Raw genomic sequence first — 19693 nt, forward strand, 5'->3', positions numbered from 1 at the left:
CACCGCTGAGCAAAAACAATCATAGCCGGATGCAGGGAAGGTACCATCCATACACGACATCCAGAACAGCGCACACTCCTCAAGAGCGATGGAATAGAAAAGTGATTGCAAAGGTTTACTGTGCGTTAGGTTGAAAACAAATTTGGCCAGTGACAAACAAGGAGTCGCAGCAGTGCAATGCGAAAGTAATATTCCATGAACTAAAATCATACCTAATGACGCTCTGACTATTGCGGCGGGTTACATTTAGAGTATGACTACATTCGATTGAGTTCGATCGAATACATGTAGTTAACCAAGTCTACCGAAGAAGAGAAGACTGTAGGGACACGTGGCGAAGGGAAGACCACCAAACACAAACCAATACTAAATTTCACCGTTAGGAACGCGCCTAAAATAATTATGCTGCTATTCAAACTATATTGAAACGTATAAAAAACAATTAAACACCACTGTTCAGCAACTGTTAGGACATTGGCTGGCATTTGACAATGAGACAACGGAACACCCGTGCTAAGAGCATTTTGTCAGAAAATGGCCTTTACATTTGGCTGGAACCAGCCTTACAATTACCTTGCGTTAGGCTGGTTCATGTTTATATAACCTAAGGTGTCGTTTTTTCTCTTGAACATTAAAAGTTCACTAAGTGAACAGCACATTAACGAACAAGTGAAATACAAACTCACTATAAAGGAATTTTGGCGCATCGTCTGCTCCCTGACGCAATGCACAAGTCGCTTGCAAGTCGCCTGCAGAAAAAAAAAAACCAGAGCAAGTGAGAGCGTTGGATATCTCTGTGCAAGTCTACATGAAAGCACAAACCGAAGTCGAACAGAGAAAAAAATATCTCCGCGGCAACACACCTTAATTTTTCCGCATGTGCTCGTCGGTGAAACTTTTGTATCCCCAAAGCGCTCTGTGCTTCAATATGGCTGCCATTTCTCTTCCCCTTCACTGTTATTGTTCTTTCCTGTGTTTCCATATATCTATTGCCTTCGTTTATCCATATACAAAGGTATTTATATTCCGTTACCCGAGGTATTTCCTGGCCCTACGTATATAATCGTTCCGTTCATAACCAAATTCACGTGCTCCTATTTGGTGAGCAATACTGATGACGCGTCACCAGAGCGACAATGTACGTTAAAGAAAAGTGTTTCCTGGTTTCTAACAAAACCACCACAGCGACTAATGGTGCCGTTAACTCACGGTGCGCAATTTAGTTGTGGTACTCCTGCGCTCATACCACGCTCATGCAGCTTGTCATCATGTGTTATATGTAATGCATCTTGCAGTGAAATTTGTTGTTAGATAGCTCATATTCCCGCCGTTGCAATGCGAAATAACGTCCCGCCTGATCGTCACAATGCTACTGAATAATATTTTTTCCGATCCCGGCGCCTGGCTAAGTGTGATCCTATTTCCAAGGTGGAACAGTTAAGACTATTCGAGCTTGAAAAATATTAGCACGACGTGTGACGTCAGTAGGGCAGCCTCGTGTACGAGCCGCAACCTCTTGCGCGTGCCTCTTGCCTTCTGTCGGGTTCGTTGACCCGAGGCAACCACGTGACTCGCAAAGGGTCCAGAGAACTCGTTACCTCGTCATCTCATCGACGTTTCTAGAAGCGTTAGGCTTTGTGTACGCTGACATTTACTTTCCATACTTCTTTTGCAGAACTGTTCTCAAACGACATTTATTTCGTGTTATATCCAATTGTTGCCGCTTTTGTTTGTGAACCTAACCTAACCCAAGGAAACCTCACCAGATTAAATCGGCCGTGCCGACTTCGCGGCGTAACAAGCAGATAGGTCGGAATGTTGCAAATAATTATGACGCTTAAGTGCATCTGAAAGTTGATTAACCGATACATTCAGGACACAACCTTTTTGCGAAACCCATTCAGAACCACGAAGCCGAAAGACATTTACCAATCGAGATCATTTCACACTGCAGTTTTAGCCGCCTTAGACGAAAGAAGCTTATTACTCCGCGTTGTCCTAATTTTTCGCATTCTCATCGTCTCACGAAACGAAATGACTCATGTTACTGCATAATGTTCCCTGTCAGGAGAGACTGTGAGAGCATCATAAATGTTCTTTCGAGTATGTTTGCTTTCTTGACACCACTAATTCATCACTATAGTTCATCAAAAGCTTTCCAGCTTCCTTGGTAGCCTTGTAATAGTTTATTTTATGTCGTAGCTCTCTGGGGGGGGGGGGGGAGGAAAGCTGGTGGTGATGGAGTTCTTTGTTCTTACGGGTTCTGATCGACGAGGATTGTATGGGGTCTCCTTGGTCGCCCTACGACGGGGTGTAGGGACGCTTTCGATGAGCTACCCAAAAACGTTTGCGTCAGATGATAGTATACATCTAGTACGCTACAATAATAACCAACTGAAGCCACAGTTCATGTTATTTCCGTGTAGATTACTCATTTGTTGCCTATATTCACAAACAAGGTCGCTTGCTTGCTGCCTTACACTTGACGTTTACAAAGTGGAATATCCGCTTCCATCAAAGCGTACCAACGCAGGAGACCCTGGAAATTGTCTCCACGAAGCTGCAGACCTTTTTCGTCGTTCTAGAACTGTTTAGTCTGAAGCACATTTGTAGTCTATTTTTTCAGTCGTACTCGAACGGGAAACTTTTCGAAAAAAGAAATTTCGCCAAGCCCCAAAATTTTTTCAACAGCATTAAAGTGAGACTTTACTAGTCTGTCCTAACAATATATTCTCACATGTAGACATTCATTTCTCGCATGTAGAAATCTGGTGAAACTGCATAGATGTACGATATTGCATCAAGGGTACGTTATTACGATGTTTCCCCAAGGTAAGTATGAAGCGGGCGTCGTCTTTTAAGTGGGCGTCGTACTTATTTTGATTGTACCTTCCGATACTACGCGCTTGTTGGTGTCGCAAATCACTATCCCTCCTTTTGGTGCTGATAAGCTCACCTTCGTAGTTAGGACGCAGACTGGCGCACCGCTGAGGAAAAACCATCAAAGCCGGATGCAGGGAAGATACCATCCGTGCACCACGTCCAGGACAGCGCACACTCCTCAGGAACCAAGGTACTGGCCTGGAAGGAAACGCGAGCAGAACTGTCTTGCTGTGCGTTTAGTCGAAATAAGATCTGGCTAGCACAAAGATGAACGAGATGCAACAGTGGAATGCGAAAGTGCTATTTCGTGTAATGAAAGCTTGCGTAACGAGACTTGACTTCTGGGGTGAGTCACATTTACGATTATGACTTCAGTCGGTTGTGTTACCTCATCTGGTGCGAATGAACTGCGTGTGATCAACCAAGCCTACTGAGGAAGAGAAAACTATAGGGACACGTGGCCAAGTGAAGAGCACCGAACACGAACCAAGAATAAATTCCACGGTCAGGAACGCACCTGAAGTAATTGTTCGCACTATATTCACGCGAATGACAGTGTTCAACAGCCATTGGACAACTGAAAGGCACTTGACAGCAACACCCGTACTAAAAGCGTTTGGTCGGAATCGGCCCTGCACATTCAAATTCGCAGCTGCTGCTACAAATACATTGCGTTAGGTCAGTTTTTTGTTTAACGTGAGGTCCTGTCATTTTTCCTCTAACATTAGGAGTTCACAAGTGAAAAGGATATTAGTGAAGAAAAAATTGAACACCGCACTCACTAAAAAACATTTTGGCGCATCCTCTGTGCTCCTTGCCACATGCACACGTCTGGTTTCGAGCAAAACCACCAAAGGGACCAACGGTGCAGGAAAGTCGAGGCACGCAATTTAGTTGTACTCATACACTAGTTCATTCCATAGAAGGGAGGCCAATTTAGTGCGCTGGATTTCTGTGCTTTGCGTTTTTTCAGTATTAAACTTTCTTTGCGGTACATAAATCGAAATAAAGCAATACGAGACTTCCACATCAACTGCAATCTGCGAATCCTATGCTGCGTAGCTACCCACTACATTCTTTTGTTTCCGAGAGGCAATGATTCAAGCCCTCGCTAATACAGCTTTCGATTTCGACCGCCTGGGGCTCTTGGACGTGTACATAAATCTAAGCACACGGGTGTTTTCGCATTTCGCCCACATCTATTTAAACGTTGTCATGGGCTGGCGTAGTAAGGGCGAAATCTTTAATAATCTTAAATTATGGTCTCTTCATAGCACGTCCTTGCGAGGTCCCAAGAGAAAATGAATCAGCGTGTTCTTGCCTCAGCCATGGGCCCGCAGGCCCGAAGGCATGGCGTATGGGTTCCCAGTACAGAGCTGCAGTTGCACTCTCGGCGGGGACGCTGCTGCAACCTGTCGAATGAACAGCGGATGTGCATGGTAGCAAAGGTTAAGCACAGGAAGTAGGAAGGCTGAAAATGATTGCGCTACAACACAAACGCCCGGTTTTGAGCTCAGGACAGCGTCCGGACAATGTCTTCATCGTCTTCAGCAATTGCCTATTTATGCTCTCTGGAGTACACGAGTGCCTCCCCAGCGATTTGAAATTACCCCCGTCTTTGCGAGCCCGGCTAATTTCTTAATTTAACCACACCATCTAGCTCTCTGCAGTCAGTCTATACGCTTCTTATGGCACCCGTTATTCAAACTAATACGCCATCTGTGATCTGTCCTAGGAATTTTACCTATGATGCCCGACTACAATTCTTCGTATGCTCAGCTTCAAATTCGCTCTCTGCAGTCAGTCTATACGCTTCTTATGGCACCCATTATTCAAACTAATACGCCATCTGTGATCTGTCCTAGGAATTTTGAACTATGATGCCCGACTACAATTCTTCGTATGCTCAGCTTCAAAATCGCTTATCCCCGTTTCCTCTAAAACCAACGCCCTTGTCTTCTTGTGTGAAGGTTAAGTCTAACCTAACCTAACCTAACCAACTTTTTAATCAAGGTTGAAGCGATAGCCATAGCTGTCGCTGACGAGTGCATAACGGCGCATCTCGGGAGCACGCTACTAATTGAGACATCGGCTAGATGTCATCCGCTTCAAGCGACGCACACAGTATGCAGAAGTAGAGAAAAGTTGAGGTCATTGACGTTCGCAGCCTGTGCGGACAACATAACGGAGAACTGTTGTGCCAGTTCCCGTGGTGAGCCGGAATTATGAGTTCTGGTCGACGAGGATTGTATCAGGTCTCCTTGGTTACCCTACGACGGGGTAGAGGAACGCTTTCGATGAGCTACCCGACGAGTCCGAGACAGATTATGAGCAACTACATAACTCTAGTACGCTACAATAGTGACCAAGTGAAGCGAGACTGCGTGACATTTACGCGTAGATGACTCATTTGTGCCTATATTCGAAAACAAAAATGGATTGCTTACTACTTAACCCTTGACGGTTACAAGTAGAACACGATGTCGTAGGGAGGAATTAAGCTAAATGAATTGCATGCTGCGTATTCCCGCAACATGCGCTTCCATCCCAGCCTGTCAAAACCGCCCCTGCATGACAGCACCTCCACGATGCTGTAAGGCCTTTTTCGTCATTCTAGAACTTTATTCTGAAACGCATTTGTCTTTTTTTGTTGTCATGTTTGAACGAAACATTTGGAAAAAGAAATTAATTTTGATGAAGGCTCACTATTCCTTAAGCACCACTAATGCGAGGAGTGGCTGTAACTTTCCCTCCTAACAACAACATTTTCTCAAATGTAGACATCCATTTCTCGCATGTAGTTATCCCCTGAAATTTTCCAAAGAGGCACCATATTGCATCAACTATTGCTTATTAGCATATTTGGAGGCATTGCCAGTTTCGAACACGATAAATAGGAAGCGGGCTTCTTTTTGTAATTTTACATACTGTACCTTCCGAAACTATGCACTTGTTTGTGTGGTAAATTTTTCTCTCACTGCGTTAACGATAAGCTTATGCGAACTCAGCTTTGCAGAATGAACACAGACAGTGCACCGCTGAGTAAAAACCATCATAGCCGGATGCAGGGAAGATACCATGCATACACGTCATCCAGAATAGTGCACACTCTTCAAGAATGATGGTATTGGTCTGAATAGAAAATTGAATGCAAAGGTTTACTGTGCGTTAGGTTGAAAACAAATTTGGCTAGCGACGAACAAGACGATGCAGCAGCGCAATGCGAAAAGTAATATTTCATTAACTAAAATCTTACCTAATGACGCACTGACTATTGGGGTGGGTCACATTTACTATTATGGCTTCATTCGATTGTGTTAGCTCATCTGGTGTTAATCGAACGCATGTGATCAACCTAGTCTACTGGAGAAGACTAAGGACACGTGGCCAAGTGAAGATCAACAAACAGGAGCGAAGACTAAATTACACCGTTAGGAACGCGCCTAAAATAATTATGCTGGTATTCCGACTACATTGACACGTATAAAAAACAAACAAGACTGTTCAGCAACTGCTGGGACATTGGCTGGTATTTGACAATCAGACAACGGAACATCCGTGCTAAAAGTGTTTCGTCAGAAAATGGTCATGACATTCAGATTCGCAGCTGCTGCTACAATTATCTTGCGTTAAGCTGGTTCCTGTTATTATGACTTAAAGGTTTTTCATTTTTTTCCCTTGAACGGGAAGAGTTCACTAAGTGAACAGCACATTAACGAACAAGAAAGTGAACCACAAACTCACTAAAAGCATTTTGGCGCATCGTCTGTGCTCCTGATGCAATGCACAAGTCGCTTGCAAGTCGCCAACAGAAAATACCAGAGCAAGTGAGAGCGCTGGATATATCTGCGCCTGTCTACAAGAAAGCACAAACCGAAGTCAGAAAAAGAAATTATCGCCGCGGCAACACGCGTTTTGTTTTCCGCATCTGCTCGTCTCTGAAACGTTACGTATATAGTCGCCCCACCCCAGTCGTGTCACGTGCTGCTATTTGTTGAGCAATACGGATGAAGCGTGACCAGATCGACAGTGTACGTTGAGCAAAAGTGTTTCCTCGTTTCTAACAAAACCACCACATCGGCTAATGGAGCCGTTAACTCGCGGTACGACACTCGATCGTGGTACTCATGCGCTACCTAATTCTGCCGAAAGCAGGCCAATTCACGGCGCGGGACTTCTGTGCATTGCGTGTTTCAGTAACACGAAACTTCTCCGTGATACATGTATCGAAAGAGAACAAATGAGTAACTGCCGCATCAACCAAAATCCTGCAGCTACCCACTGTATATTGCCAATGGACGGCGATTGAAAACCACGCTCATGCAGCTTGCAGTCATCAAGAGTTATATCGAATGACGTGGTTTCAAAGTAATCCATCTTGTACTGAAATTTGTATGTTAGATAGCTCATATTCCCGCCGTTCTAATGCGAAATAATATCGCGCCACATCATCCCAATGATACGGAATAATATTTTTTTCCAATCCCAGCACCTGGGTAAGTGTGATCTTATTTCCAAGGTGAATCCGTTAAGGCTGTTTGAGCTTGAAAGTATTACCATGTTGTGCGGCGTCAGTAGACCTTCGCGTACTTCCCGCAACGTCTTGAGCGTGCATGGTCGGTTTCGTCGACCCAACGCGAACACGTGACTAACACAAGGGTCCCACGAACTCGTTACCTCGTCATCTCTTGGAGGTTTCTAGAAGCGTTAGGCTTTTTGTACGCTGACATTTACTTTCCATACTTTTTTGCAGTACTATTCTCTAACCACTCTGATTTCGTATTATTTCCAATAGTTGGGGCCGCTTTTGTTTGTGAACCTAACCTAACCCAAGGAAACCACACCAGATTATATCGGAAGTGCCGACTTCCGGGCATAACAGGCGGATAGGTAGGGATGTTGCACAAAATAACGACGTTTATATACATCTGAAAGTGGATTAAGCGATACATCGAGGACACAAATTTTTTGCGAGAACAATGCAGAACCATGACGCCGAAAGACATTTACCAGTCAAGCTTATTTAACACTGCAGTTTTAGGCGCATTAGACGAAAAAAGAACACCTTGGCCTTGTGGTAAATTCTTGCATTCACGCCGTCTCAGCAACCAAAACGACTCGTTGTGTTAATACTTGCTATTCCCTGACAGGACAGATTGCGAGCGGGTCAGAAATATTCTCTCGAGTATGTTTGCTTTCTTGGCACCACCAATTCGTCCCCATAGTTTGTCAAAAGCCTTGCAGTTTCCTTTGGTAGCTTTGCAATAGTTTATTTTATCTCGTAGCTATTTGAAAAGCTGGCGGCGATTGGGTTCTTTGTTCTTATTGGTTCTGGTCGACGAGGACTGTATGTGGTCTTCTTGGTCACCCTACGACGGGGCGTAGGGACGCTTTCGATGAGCTACCAGACAGAGTTCCAGTCAGATTATGAGCGACCACATCTATTACGCTACAATAACCAACTGAAGACACAGTGCGTGATATTTCCGTGTAGATGACTCATGTGTTGCCTAAATTCGCAAACAATGGATTGCTTGCTACCTTACCCTGGACGTTTAGAAAGTGTAAAACGATGTCTGCGCGAACTGCATGCTACGTATACCCGTAATGTGCGCTTCCATCTGAGCATATCACAACTGGACACGCTGGAAATGACCTCCACGAAGCTATAGACCTTTTCGTCACTCTAGAACTGTTTATTCTGAAGAACATTTGTAATCTATTTGTTCAGTGATACTCGAACGAAGCTGTTCTGAAAAAAAAAAAAATTCGCAAAGCCCCAATATTTTTCAGCAACATTAAATTTATACTTGACTAGTCCCTCCAGACATCAATATATTCTGGACATCCATTTCTGGTGTAAAAATCCTCTGAAACTTTGCACACATGTACTATATTGCATCAGGCATAGTTTATTATGTTTCGTCCGCGATAAATATGAACGGGCGTAGTCTTTTAAACGGGCGCCGCATTTCCTTTGAGCGTACCTTCCGATAATACGCGCTTGTTGCTGTCGTAGATCACTCTGCTTCGTATTCGGTGCCGATAAGCTTATCTGAACTCACCTTCGTGGTTTGGACGCAGACTGTGCACCGCTGAGGAAAAACCATCACAACCGGATGCAGGGAAGATACCATCCGGGCACCACATGCAGAACAGCGCACATTCCTCAGGAACCAAAGTATTGGCCTGGAAAGAAACGCGAGTACAAAGGTCTCGCCGTGTGTATAGTCAAAATAAAGTCTGGCTAGCACAGATATGAATAAGCTGAACAAGTGCCATGCGGAAGCGCTTTTTGAATGTCTGAAATCTTACCTAAGGGAACAGCGCATTAGTGAAGAATGTGTGAGCCGTATACTCACTATTAAACATTCTGGCGCATCCTCTGTGCTCCTGGTGATGCACACGTCATTCGCAGGTCGCCTGCATAAAAATCCCAGAGGGAGTGAGAGCGCCGCATTATCTCTGCGCCACCCTACAAGAAAGCCCAAACCCAACGCCAACTTGACAAAAAAAAAAAAAAAAAAACGTTAACCCTGCCACAGCAAGGCTAAACTCTTCTGCATCCGCTCATCGCTGAAACGTTAGGTATATGGTCGTTCCGTTCGAAATCATTCAGGTGATGCAATTTGGTGAGCAATACTGATGAAACATCACGACGTCTACAAAGGTACGTTGAGGAATAGAGTTTTCTCGTTTGGAACAACACCACATTGACTAACGGTGCCGTTAACTCGGTGTACGCAATTTAGTTTTAGTCATGTGTTAGCTAATTTTTAAGAAAGGCTAATTTAGTGCGATGGACTTCTGTGCATCGCTTCTTTCAGTAATACGAACTTTCTTTGTGATAAATATATCGAAAGAAAACAATACTAATTTTGCATATCTGCTGCAATTTGCGAATTCGATGCTGCACAGCTACGCACTATATCTTTAGTTACCGACAGGAAGCGATTCACGTCCTCGCTCAAACGGCTTGCTGTTATCAAGTGTTATATTGAACGACGTGGATTCCAAGCAATCCATTTTGTAGCGAAATCAACGTGAGGTGTCTGATATTTCCGCCGTTCTATCGCAAGATGTCACGCCAAATCATCACAGTGCTACAGAGTAATACTTTTTGTGATCCCGGCGTCTGGGTAAGTGTGATCCTATTTCCAATGTGAAACAGTTAAGGCCATGCGAGCTCGAGAATATTCGTATGATATGCGATGTCAGTAAAACGTCGCGTATACCTCCCACACCCTCTTGCACGCGCATTGCTTTCAGTCGGGTTCGTCGACCCGAGGCGAGCACGTGACTCGAAAAAGGGTGTCCGGCGAACTTGTTATCCCGTCATCTCGTCAAGTCCAAGGCAGTGCCGTTTACGAACTACAAGGTTTCCAAACGGAACGATCGCACAGATGCCAGGACGCAGCAAAGTATTACTGCTTTCTGATATTTCGACATCAACGCCACGTTGTTCAGCGTGCAAGTAGCCCTACAGAGCACAACAAAATACAATTTGACGTGTGGCACCACATATTGTTATGTAGAATTTGGAGAGGACCGCCCGGAAACGAAAGAGACGAAGTGGCAGATTGCCTTCTGGAGCTGAGACCAGTGGGCGCCGCATACTACCCGTCTACGACTACGCTCATACAAATTATTGCACTATATACGTTTATGCATTACGCTTGCTTTCGGTTCCGGTATACCGAATATAGGTCTACCGATGTTGCCGCGGGAGTGACATACAAAGATAAAACTAGCTCGTATATTCGAACACGGATAGGCGCGACACTCACCCAATGAAAGCTTTTTTGGCGCATCGTCTGTGCTGATGCCGTGCGATCGCCACCTGCACGTCGACTGCACAAAATAGAAGAGCCAGTGAGAGCACTGAATGTTTCCGCGCAAGTCTGCGTCAAAGCACAAACAAACGCCATCTTCACAACAAATAACGTCTCCATCGCAATATGTCTGAACAGCTTTGGGTAGCGGCACTGTAACTACTAAAATGCTTGCGTCGGATTCGCTTAAAGAACAACTATGAAACGTCGGGGCAGTTCTGCCACGCACTTCATCACCTGCCTGGCTACGCCCGGTAATATGCTAACTGTGGCCATGTTGTCCTCGCAAACTTCTTGATCTCATCCGCCCACGTAACTCGCATACCTATAACGCGTAACCAGCGCGAAATAGTGCAGAGTCACGGCGCCGAAGACAGTGCTCACTGTTCGTCGACGTACATTAGCACTGCAAGATCTGAAAATTGCAGCTTCTTCCATATTCTCGGGCGACAACCAGACGAGCTTCACCAAGTGATCGCTGGCTAAAAGATGAGTTCAATGTAGTTTCAAATGGCGTGGCAATTTTATACACCGACTTCAAGAAACGAGCTTTCTTTTTCTTTTTGCTATTTACAAGAGAAAGTAAACCTTGTTGGGAATGTTTTTAGTTTAGTCTTTAACCAAATGCCTAGCAGAAATTTTCAAACAATTGTGACGTCATGGACAGAATTATTTATATTACCGGAGAAAATGTTTTTCAGGTGTGTGTATATATATATATATATATATATATATATATAGACTGCCATGCTAGCCCGACCCGAAGGCGACATAAAATTATCTGCACTGATTGTACGCTGTGAACTGATTTGCACCATTGAGGGTGCTTTCGTAACTCCTTTTACGGCTGCGACAGTGAGTTATAGCTTTTCCCTAATGCTCCCATTGATAGCGAATCATGGATTGCTTTCTACCTCACCCTGGAAGTTTAGAAAGAGGTAAACGATGTAAGGACGAATTGCAGTGCGCGAATTGCATGCTGCGTAAGCCGTGATATGGGCTTCCATCTCAGCATATCAAAACCAGCCACGCTGGAAGTGACCTCTACGAAGCTGCAGACGTTCTTTTGTCGTTCTACAGCTCTTTATTCCGCAGAAAATTTGTAATCAATTTCAGTCATATTGGAACGAAACAAAATTATCGGAAGCCCCGATATTTTTCAGCAGCATGAAAGTCACGCATGACTAGTCTCTCTTAACAATATTTTCTCGCGTGAAGACATCTATTTCTCGCATGCAGATATCCGCTGAAACACTTCAGAGGGGTGGTATAACGCATCAAGCATAGTTTATTCTGATGTTCGTGGGCATTACCGGTCTCTTCCAAGATAAATAAGAAGCGGGCGTCGTCTTCTAAAGGGGCGTCGCATTTCTTTTTGAGTGTACCTTCCGATCTTACACACTTGTTGCTGTCGTAGATCACTTTCTTTTCGGTGTCGATAAGGTTATGTGAACTCACCTTTGTGGTGGGGACGCAGGCTGTGCACCGCTGAGGAAAAACTATCATGGCCGGATGCAGGGAAGATACCATCCGCGCACCACATACAGAACAGCGCACACTCCTCAGTAACCAACGTATTGGCCTGGAAAGAAGCGCGAGTACAAATGTCGTGCTGTGCGTTTAGACGAAGATGCCAAGGTACAATGCGGAACTACTATTTCATTAGCTAAAATATTACCTATGTACTGACAATCCGACTATACGGGTGGGTCACGTTTACGGTTACGACATTATTCGATCGTGTTACCTTATCCAGCGCGAATCACTGCGTCTGATGAACCAAGTCTACTGAGGAAGAGCAGACTATGGGGACAAGTGGGAAAGTAATGAGGACCAAACAAACCAAGAATAAATTTCCCTCTCAGGAACGCGCCTATAAGAATTAGGCTTCCATTCGCACTACATCCACGCCCATGAAAAACAGTTCGCTGACAGGCATTTGACAATGACGCAACAGAAGACCCATAATAAAGTGTTTCATCACGAAATGTCTTCCACATTCACATTCGCAGCTGCTTCTACAAATATTTTACGTTAGTTTGGTTTTAGAGCGCTGCTCTTAGGCGCCCCCTTCCGGGTGTGACCATCGGCGTTACCCCTGGTAACCGAGTGAATGAGCACAGCGAAAGATGAAAGCGAACACGGAGTGCAGCGGAAGACGAATGGCGCAGATAGTGAAGGAAGCACGAGGAGGAAAGCGGACGTGGAGGAGGAAGCTGTGGCGAAAGCGTGAGAAGGAAAGCGTAGTGCCGCGCAAGACCTGCTTTGCGGTGACGATGGCTACGAGATGGCGCCAAAGTAGCGCGCGTCGTCTGTGTGGAAGCAAAGCGTGGCATGAGTGGAGGTCTGTCTGCTTCGCCCTCTTTGAATCACGCGCACGCGTCACTGACGCACTGCCTCTCACGAGGCAGTCGCGCCACAATTCGCTCCGTTTGCAGCTTGTCCGCGCTAGCCTATATGTCGCGAAATGAAAACACGTATAGAGCTGCGCTAAAAATATCAAAATTAAGAAGTTCGTAGTTATCGGTGAAGTTTTTGTTAGATAACCTAAGGTTGTTTCATTTTTTTTTCGCTAACATTTGGAGTTCACTAAGTGAACAGCACATTAGTGAAGAATGTGTCGACCGCAGACTCACTAAGCAACATTCTGGCGCATCGTCCGCGCTCCTGGTGATGCACAGTTCCTTCTGACGTCGCCTGCACAAAATGCCAGAGAGAGAGAGAGAGTGAGTGAGTGTCTACGAGAAAGCCCAAAACGACATCACCTTGACAAAAGAAAACGTTATCTCCGTCGCAGTACGCCTTAAATGTTCCGCATCCGCCCGTACCTGAAACGTTAGTTATGTAGTCGTGCCGTTCCTAATCATATTCAGGTGGTGCTATTTGGTGAGCAACAGTGATGAAACGTCACGAAATGTACAATGTACGTTGAGCAAAAGGGTTTTCTCGTTTCGAACAACACTACGGTGACTAATGGAGCCGTTAATTAACTCGCTGTACGTAATTTGATTGTTGTAGTCATTCGCTAGCTAATTCTGTAGAAAGGGGGCCAACTCAGTGCGGTGAACTTCTGTGCGTTGCTTGTTTAAGTAATACGAAAGTAATAAGGAAACAATACGAATCTTGCACACCTAGCGCTATCTGCGAATTGTATGCTGCACAGCTACACATTACGTTCTTTTGTTTCGGAGAGGCAGCGATTCAAGTGCTCGCTTAAACGGCTTGCTGTTTTCAAGTGTTATATTGAACGACGTGGATTCAAAGTAACCCATTTTGTATTTTGTTTGTATTGGTCTACCGATGTTGTCGCGGGAGTGACATAGAAAAAGTAACACTAGCTCCTGTTCGAACACGGATAGGAGCGACACTCACCCACGGAAAGCATTTTGGCGCATCGTCTGTGCTCCTGATGCCGTGCGCACGCCACTTGCACGTCGACTGCACAAATTAGAAGAGCCAGTGAGAGCACTGAATGTTTCCGCGCAAGTCTACATTAAAGCGCAAACAAACGCCATCTTCACAGCAAATAATATCTCCATCGCAATAGGTCTGAACAGCTTTGAGTAGCTGCGCTGCAGCTACTAAAATGTTTGCGCCGGATTCGCGTAATAAAACAGCTATGAAACGTTGTGGCAGTTCTGCCGTGCACATCATCATAATCAGCCTGGCAATGCCCACTGCAGGGCACAAAGGCCTCCCCCATACTTCAACTACCCCGGTCACGTGCTAATTGTGACCATGTTGTCCCTGCAAACTTCTCAATCTCACCCGCCTACGTAACGTTTTGGGTCCATGCACACCGCATACCTATAACGCGCAACCAGCGCGAAATAGTGCAGCGTCAGGGCGACGAAGGCAGTGCTCACTGTCGGTCAATGTACATTAGCACTGTGAGATCTCAAAATTGCGACTTCGATATTCTCGTACGACAACCAGACACGAACCGATCACCAGCTATAAGAGCAGACCGCCGTGCTAGCCCCACCCGAAGGCGACAAAAAATGATCTGCACTGATTGCACACTGTGAACTGATTTGCACCCTTGAGGGTGCTTTCCGTCTATAATTCACCAATTTACTCCTTTTACGGGTGCGAAAGTGAGTTATAGGTTTTCCCTAATGCTCCCAATAGGGAATAGCTGAAGCAGTTTTTGGTGCATATTGAAGTGAACTTCCCGCTATTGTGCACTGGGAAAAATTTCGATTGGGGTCTTGTCAAATGAGCCTAAATAAAAGAAATCTAAGGACAGAGTTCAAGAAAGTCACTCTGCACCAACGAAAGCTATCACAGTCCTGTAACCTTCCTCCGTTAAAGCATCAGACGCTGACAAATTTAATACACGAGTATACAGTTTACGTTAAATTGGGAAAATGCCTAACATAGGTCAGTAGAAGGCCTACCCACAAAGTCACATATTCCACCGCGCTGTATATACTATGTCAATTTTCCACGATATATATATATATATATATATATATATATATATAAACATTTTCATCGCTGATATAAATAATTCTGTCGTGTTACAGGCGTAAAAATGACGTTTCACTTGCTTAATGGGCCCTGAACGACCCCTCGGCCTTGGTGATGAAATAACAGTGCGCGGGTAGCATACGCTGTTCTGAAAATGAAAATGACCCGTGTAAGTTTATTTTTGCTATTCCATGACAGGAGGGTTGCTTTACATCCCTAATTCATCGCCATAGCTAGTCAAAAGCCTTCCACCTACTATGGTAGTTTTGCGATAGCTTTATACTCTATTTTGTGTAATAGCTGTCTGAGAAAAATGGCTGTCATTAGGTTATTTGTTCTTATGGGTTCTGGTGGACGACGATTGGAAGTGGCCTTCTTGGTTATCCTACGACGGGGTGGGTGCAGGGGCGCTTTCGACGAGCTGCCAGACGAGTTCGCGTGAGATGGGAGACTCCATCTAGTACGCTACAATAGTGACCAACTGAAGCCAGAGTGCGTGATATTTACGTCTAGATGACTCATGTGTTGCCGAAATTCGCAAACAATGGATTGCTTGCTATCTTACTCTGGACGTTTAGTCAAAGGAAAACGATGTCGTCAGGATGAGTTTCGTTGCGCGAATTGCATGCTGCGTGCACCCGCAATATGGGCTTCAGCATGTCAAAACCGGACACACTGGAAATGACCTCCACGAAGCTGTAGACCTTTTTTGTCGTTCTACAACTCCCTACTCCGCAGAAAATTTGTAATCATTTCAGTCATACTCGAACGAAACAATATTTCCCGAAGCCCCAATATTTTTCAGCAACATGAAAGTCAGACTTGACTAGTTGTCTCTCTTGAAAATATTTTCTCGCATGTAGGCATCCCTTTCTCGCATGTAGACTGCCATTTCTCGCATGTAGATATCTGCTGAAACTTTGCAAAGAGGTGGTATTATGCATCAAGCATAGTTTATTCCGATGTTTGTGGGCTACACCGGTTTCGTCCAAGATAAACACGAAGCGGGTGTCGTCTTCTAAAGGGGCGTCGCATTTCTTTTGAGTGTACCTTCCGATCTTACACACTTGTTGCTGTCGTAGATTACTTTGCTTCCTATTCGGTGCCGATAACGCTATGTGAACTCACCTTTGTGTTAGAGACTCAGGCTGTGCACCGCTGAGGAAAAACCATCATTGCCGGATGCAGGGAAGATACCATCCGTGCATCACATACAGAACAGCGCACACTCCTCAGGAACGGAAGTATTGGCCTGGAAAGAAACGCGAGTACAAATGTCTTGCGCTGCGTTTAGTGGAAATAAAATCTGGCTAGAGAAAGATACAATGCGGAAGCATTATTTCATTAACTAAAACATTGCCTAATGACCTTCCGACTATTGTGGTTGGTCACGTTTACGGTTGCGACTTTATTCGATCGTGTTATCTAGTGCGAATCAATGCGTCTGATGAACGAAATCTACTGAGGAAGAGCAGATTATGGGTAAACTTGGGAAACTATGAGGACCAAACACAAACTAATGAACGTGCCTAAAACAATTACGCTGCCATTCGCACTATATCCACGGCAAAAAAAAAAAGAATGTTGTACATCGATAGATAGCTGACGGGCATTTGAAAATGACGCAACGGAAGACTCCGCGAAATGCCTTCCACATTCAGATTCCCAGCTGCTTCTACAAATATTTTGCGTTTGTTTGGTTTTAGAGCGCTGCTCTTAGGCGCCCCTTAAAGGTGCGAGCGTCGGCGTTGTCCCTCGTAACCCAGTCAGTGAGCACAGCGAACGATGAAAACGAACACGGGAGTGCATAGGGAGGTGAAAGGCTGCGATGGCGAAGGGAGCACGAGGAGGAATGCGGGCGCGGAGGAGGAAGCTGTAGCGAAAGCGTGAGAAGCGTAGTGCCGCGCAAGACTTGCTTTGCGGTGACGATAGCTACAAGATGGCGCCAAAGTAGCGCGCGCCGTCTGTATAGAAGCAAAGCGCTGCATGAGTGGAGGTCTGTCTGCGGCGGCTTCTTTGAATTACGCGCACGCGTTACCCACGCACTGCCTCTGGCGTGGCAGTTCCGCCACAATTAATTCCCTTCGCAACGTGCCGGACGAAACAAATTGTCTGCGCCAACCAATATGTCGCGAAATGAAAACACCTATAGAGCTGCGCTAAACTTTCAAAATTAAGAAGTTCGCAATTGTCGGTGAAGTTTGTTAGCTAACATAAGGTTGTTTCATTTTTCCTCTAACATTTGGAGTTCACTAATTCAACCACACATTAGTGAAGAATGTGTGAACCACCGACTCACTGAGAAACATTCTGGCGCATCCTCCGCGCTCCTGGTGATGCACAGATCCTTCGCACGTCGCCTGCACAAGATGCCACAGGGAAGAGAGTGCCGGATTATTTCTTCGCCTGTCTACAATAAAGCCCAAACCGACGTCATCTTGACAAAAGAAAACGTTATCTCCGTTAATTATGTAGTCGTTCCGTTCCTAATGATATTCAGGTGGTGCAATTTGGTGAGCAATAGTGATGGAACGTCACGAAATCTACAATGTACATTGAGCATAAGGGTTTTCTCGCGTCGAACAACACTACAGTGACTAATGGTGCGGTTAACTCGCTGTACGCAATTTGTGGTAGTCATGCGCTAGCTAATTATGTAGAAACGAGGCCAACTCAGTGCGGTGAACTTCGGTGCATTGCTTGTTTAAGTAATACGGAAGTAATAAGGAAACAATACGAATCTTGCACACCTATCGCTATCTGCGAATTCTATGCTGCAAAACTAGACATTACGTTCTTTTGTTTCGGAGAGGCAGCGATTCAAGTCCTCGCTCAAACGGATTGCTGTTATCAAGAGTTATATTGAACGACGTGGATTCAAAGTAATCCATTTTGTATCGAAATCAGCGTGAGACAGCTCATATTTCCGCCGTTGCAATGCAAAATGTTCCGCCAAATCTTGAGAATGCTACGGAATAACATTTTCTTTTTGTGATCCTGGCGTCTGGGTATGTGTGATCTTGTTTCGAAGGTGAAACGCGAAAGACTCAGCTCGAAAACATTAGCATGATGTGCGAGTTCAGTAGAGCCTCGGCTACTTTTCAAAACCTCTCGCACGCACATGGCCTTCTGTCGGGTTCGTCGACCCGAGGCGAGCACGTGACTCGCACACGGGTGTCCAGCGAACTCGTTACCCCGTCATCTCGTCAAGTCCAAGGCAGTGCCGTTTACGAACTGCAAGGTTTCCAAACGGAACGATCGCACAGATGCCAGGACGCAGCAAAGTATTACTGCTTTCTAATATGTCGACATCAACTTGACGTTGTTTAGCATTCAGGTACACCTACTCAGCAAATAATGTATATATATATATATATATATATATAGATATATATATATATATATATAATGTGACGTGTGTCACCACGTATGTAGCATTTGGAGAGGACCTTACGGAAACGAAAGTGACGAAGTAGTAGTGGTAGATTGCCTAGTGAAGCTGTGACCTGTGGGCTCCGCAGCCTGCCCGTCTGCCGCTAACCTCATACAAGTGGTTGTACTACATATACGTTTATGCATTACGCTCGCGTTAGGTTCCAGTATGTCGAATACAAATCTACAGATTTTGCCAAGCATGTGACAGATAAAATTGCTCTTGTATTCGAACGCGCATAGAAGCGACACTCACCCATTGAAAGCTTTTTGGCGCTTCCGTCAGTGCTCCTGATACCATGCACACGTTGCTTGCACGTCGACTGCAGAAATAGAATAGCCCGTGAGTGCACTGAATGTCTCCGAGCATTTCTACATCATAGCACAGACCTACGGCATCTTCACAACAAATAACGTCTCCATCGCAATATGTCTCAACGGCTTTGAGTAGCTGCTATGTAGCTAGTAAAATGCTTGCGTCGGATTCCGTAAAGAACAACTATGACACGTCGGGGCAGTTCTGCCATGCACATCATAATCAGCCTGGCAATGACGGTCATGAGCTTCTTGATCTCATCCGCCCAACTTATTTTCTGGGGCCATGCACACCGCCTTCCTATGACGCGCAACCAGCGCGAAATAGTGCTGTGTCACGGCGACGAAGACAGCGCTCCCTGTCCGTCGATGTGCCTGGCCACTGCAAGATCTCAAAATTGCAACTTCGATATTCTCGGGCGACAACCAGACACGAACTGATCACCGGCTGAAAGATCACACTGCCGTGCAAGCCCGACCCGAAGGCGACATAAAATTATCTGCACTGATCGTACACTGAACTGATTTGCACCCTTGAGGGTGCTTTCCTTTACTCCTTTTATGGGTGTTACAGTGTTATAGCCTTTCCCTAATGCTCCCATTAGGGAACAGCTGAACCAATTTTAATATTCGTCGCATATAGAAGAAAAATTCTCGCTATGGGGACAATGGGAAGAATTTCTGTTATGGTCTTGCCAAATGAGTTAAGATTTAAGAAAAAAAATCGAAGCACAGAGTTCAAAGAAGTCACACTGCAC

The 19693-nt window shown here is 45.1% G+C and overlaps 1 protein-coding gene across 12 annotated transcripts in view; it reads right to left on the reverse strand.

The window, feature by feature from the left end:
- The window catches only part of LOC142589914 (uncharacterized), a 98166-nt gene that overhangs the window by 8542 nt on the left and 69931 nt on the right, over positions 1-19693 (reverse strand). The window contains exons 1-8 of one of the 12 annotated variants that reach the window (XM_075701603.1): positions 18877-18943; positions 14088-14153; positions 13352-13412; positions 12174-12297; positions 10671-10734; positions 9246-9306; positions 8949-9072; positions 4036-4295 (exon numbers count right to left, since the gene is read on the reverse strand). In XM_075701603.1, the coding sequence (XP_075557718.1) occupies positions 4141-4295; positions 8949-9072; positions 9246-9306; positions 10671-10734; positions 12174-12297; positions 13352-13412; positions 14088-14110 (612 nt within the window). In that variant the 5' untranslated portion in view covers positions 14111-14153; positions 18877-18943 and the 3' untranslated portion in view covers positions 4036-4140. Of the gene's footprint in view, positions 1-686; positions 750-2956; positions 3082-4035; positions 4296-8948; positions 9073-9245; positions 9307-10670; positions 10735-12173; positions 12298-13351; positions 13413-14083; positions 14154-16316; positions 16441-17486; positions 17549-18876; positions 18944-19693 lie in introns of those variants that run through there. The other 11 variants (XM_075701601.1, XM_075701602.1, XM_075701594.1 and 8 more) reach the window with 11 other exon arrangements.

Source organism: Dermacentor variabilis, chromosome 8 (genome assembly GCF_050947875.1).
Source record: "Dermacentor variabilis isolate Ectoservices chromosome 8, ASM5094787v1, whole genome shotgun sequence".
Lineage (NCBI taxonomy): Eukaryota > Metazoa > Arthropoda > Arachnida > Ixodida > Ixodidae > Dermacentor > Dermacentor variabilis.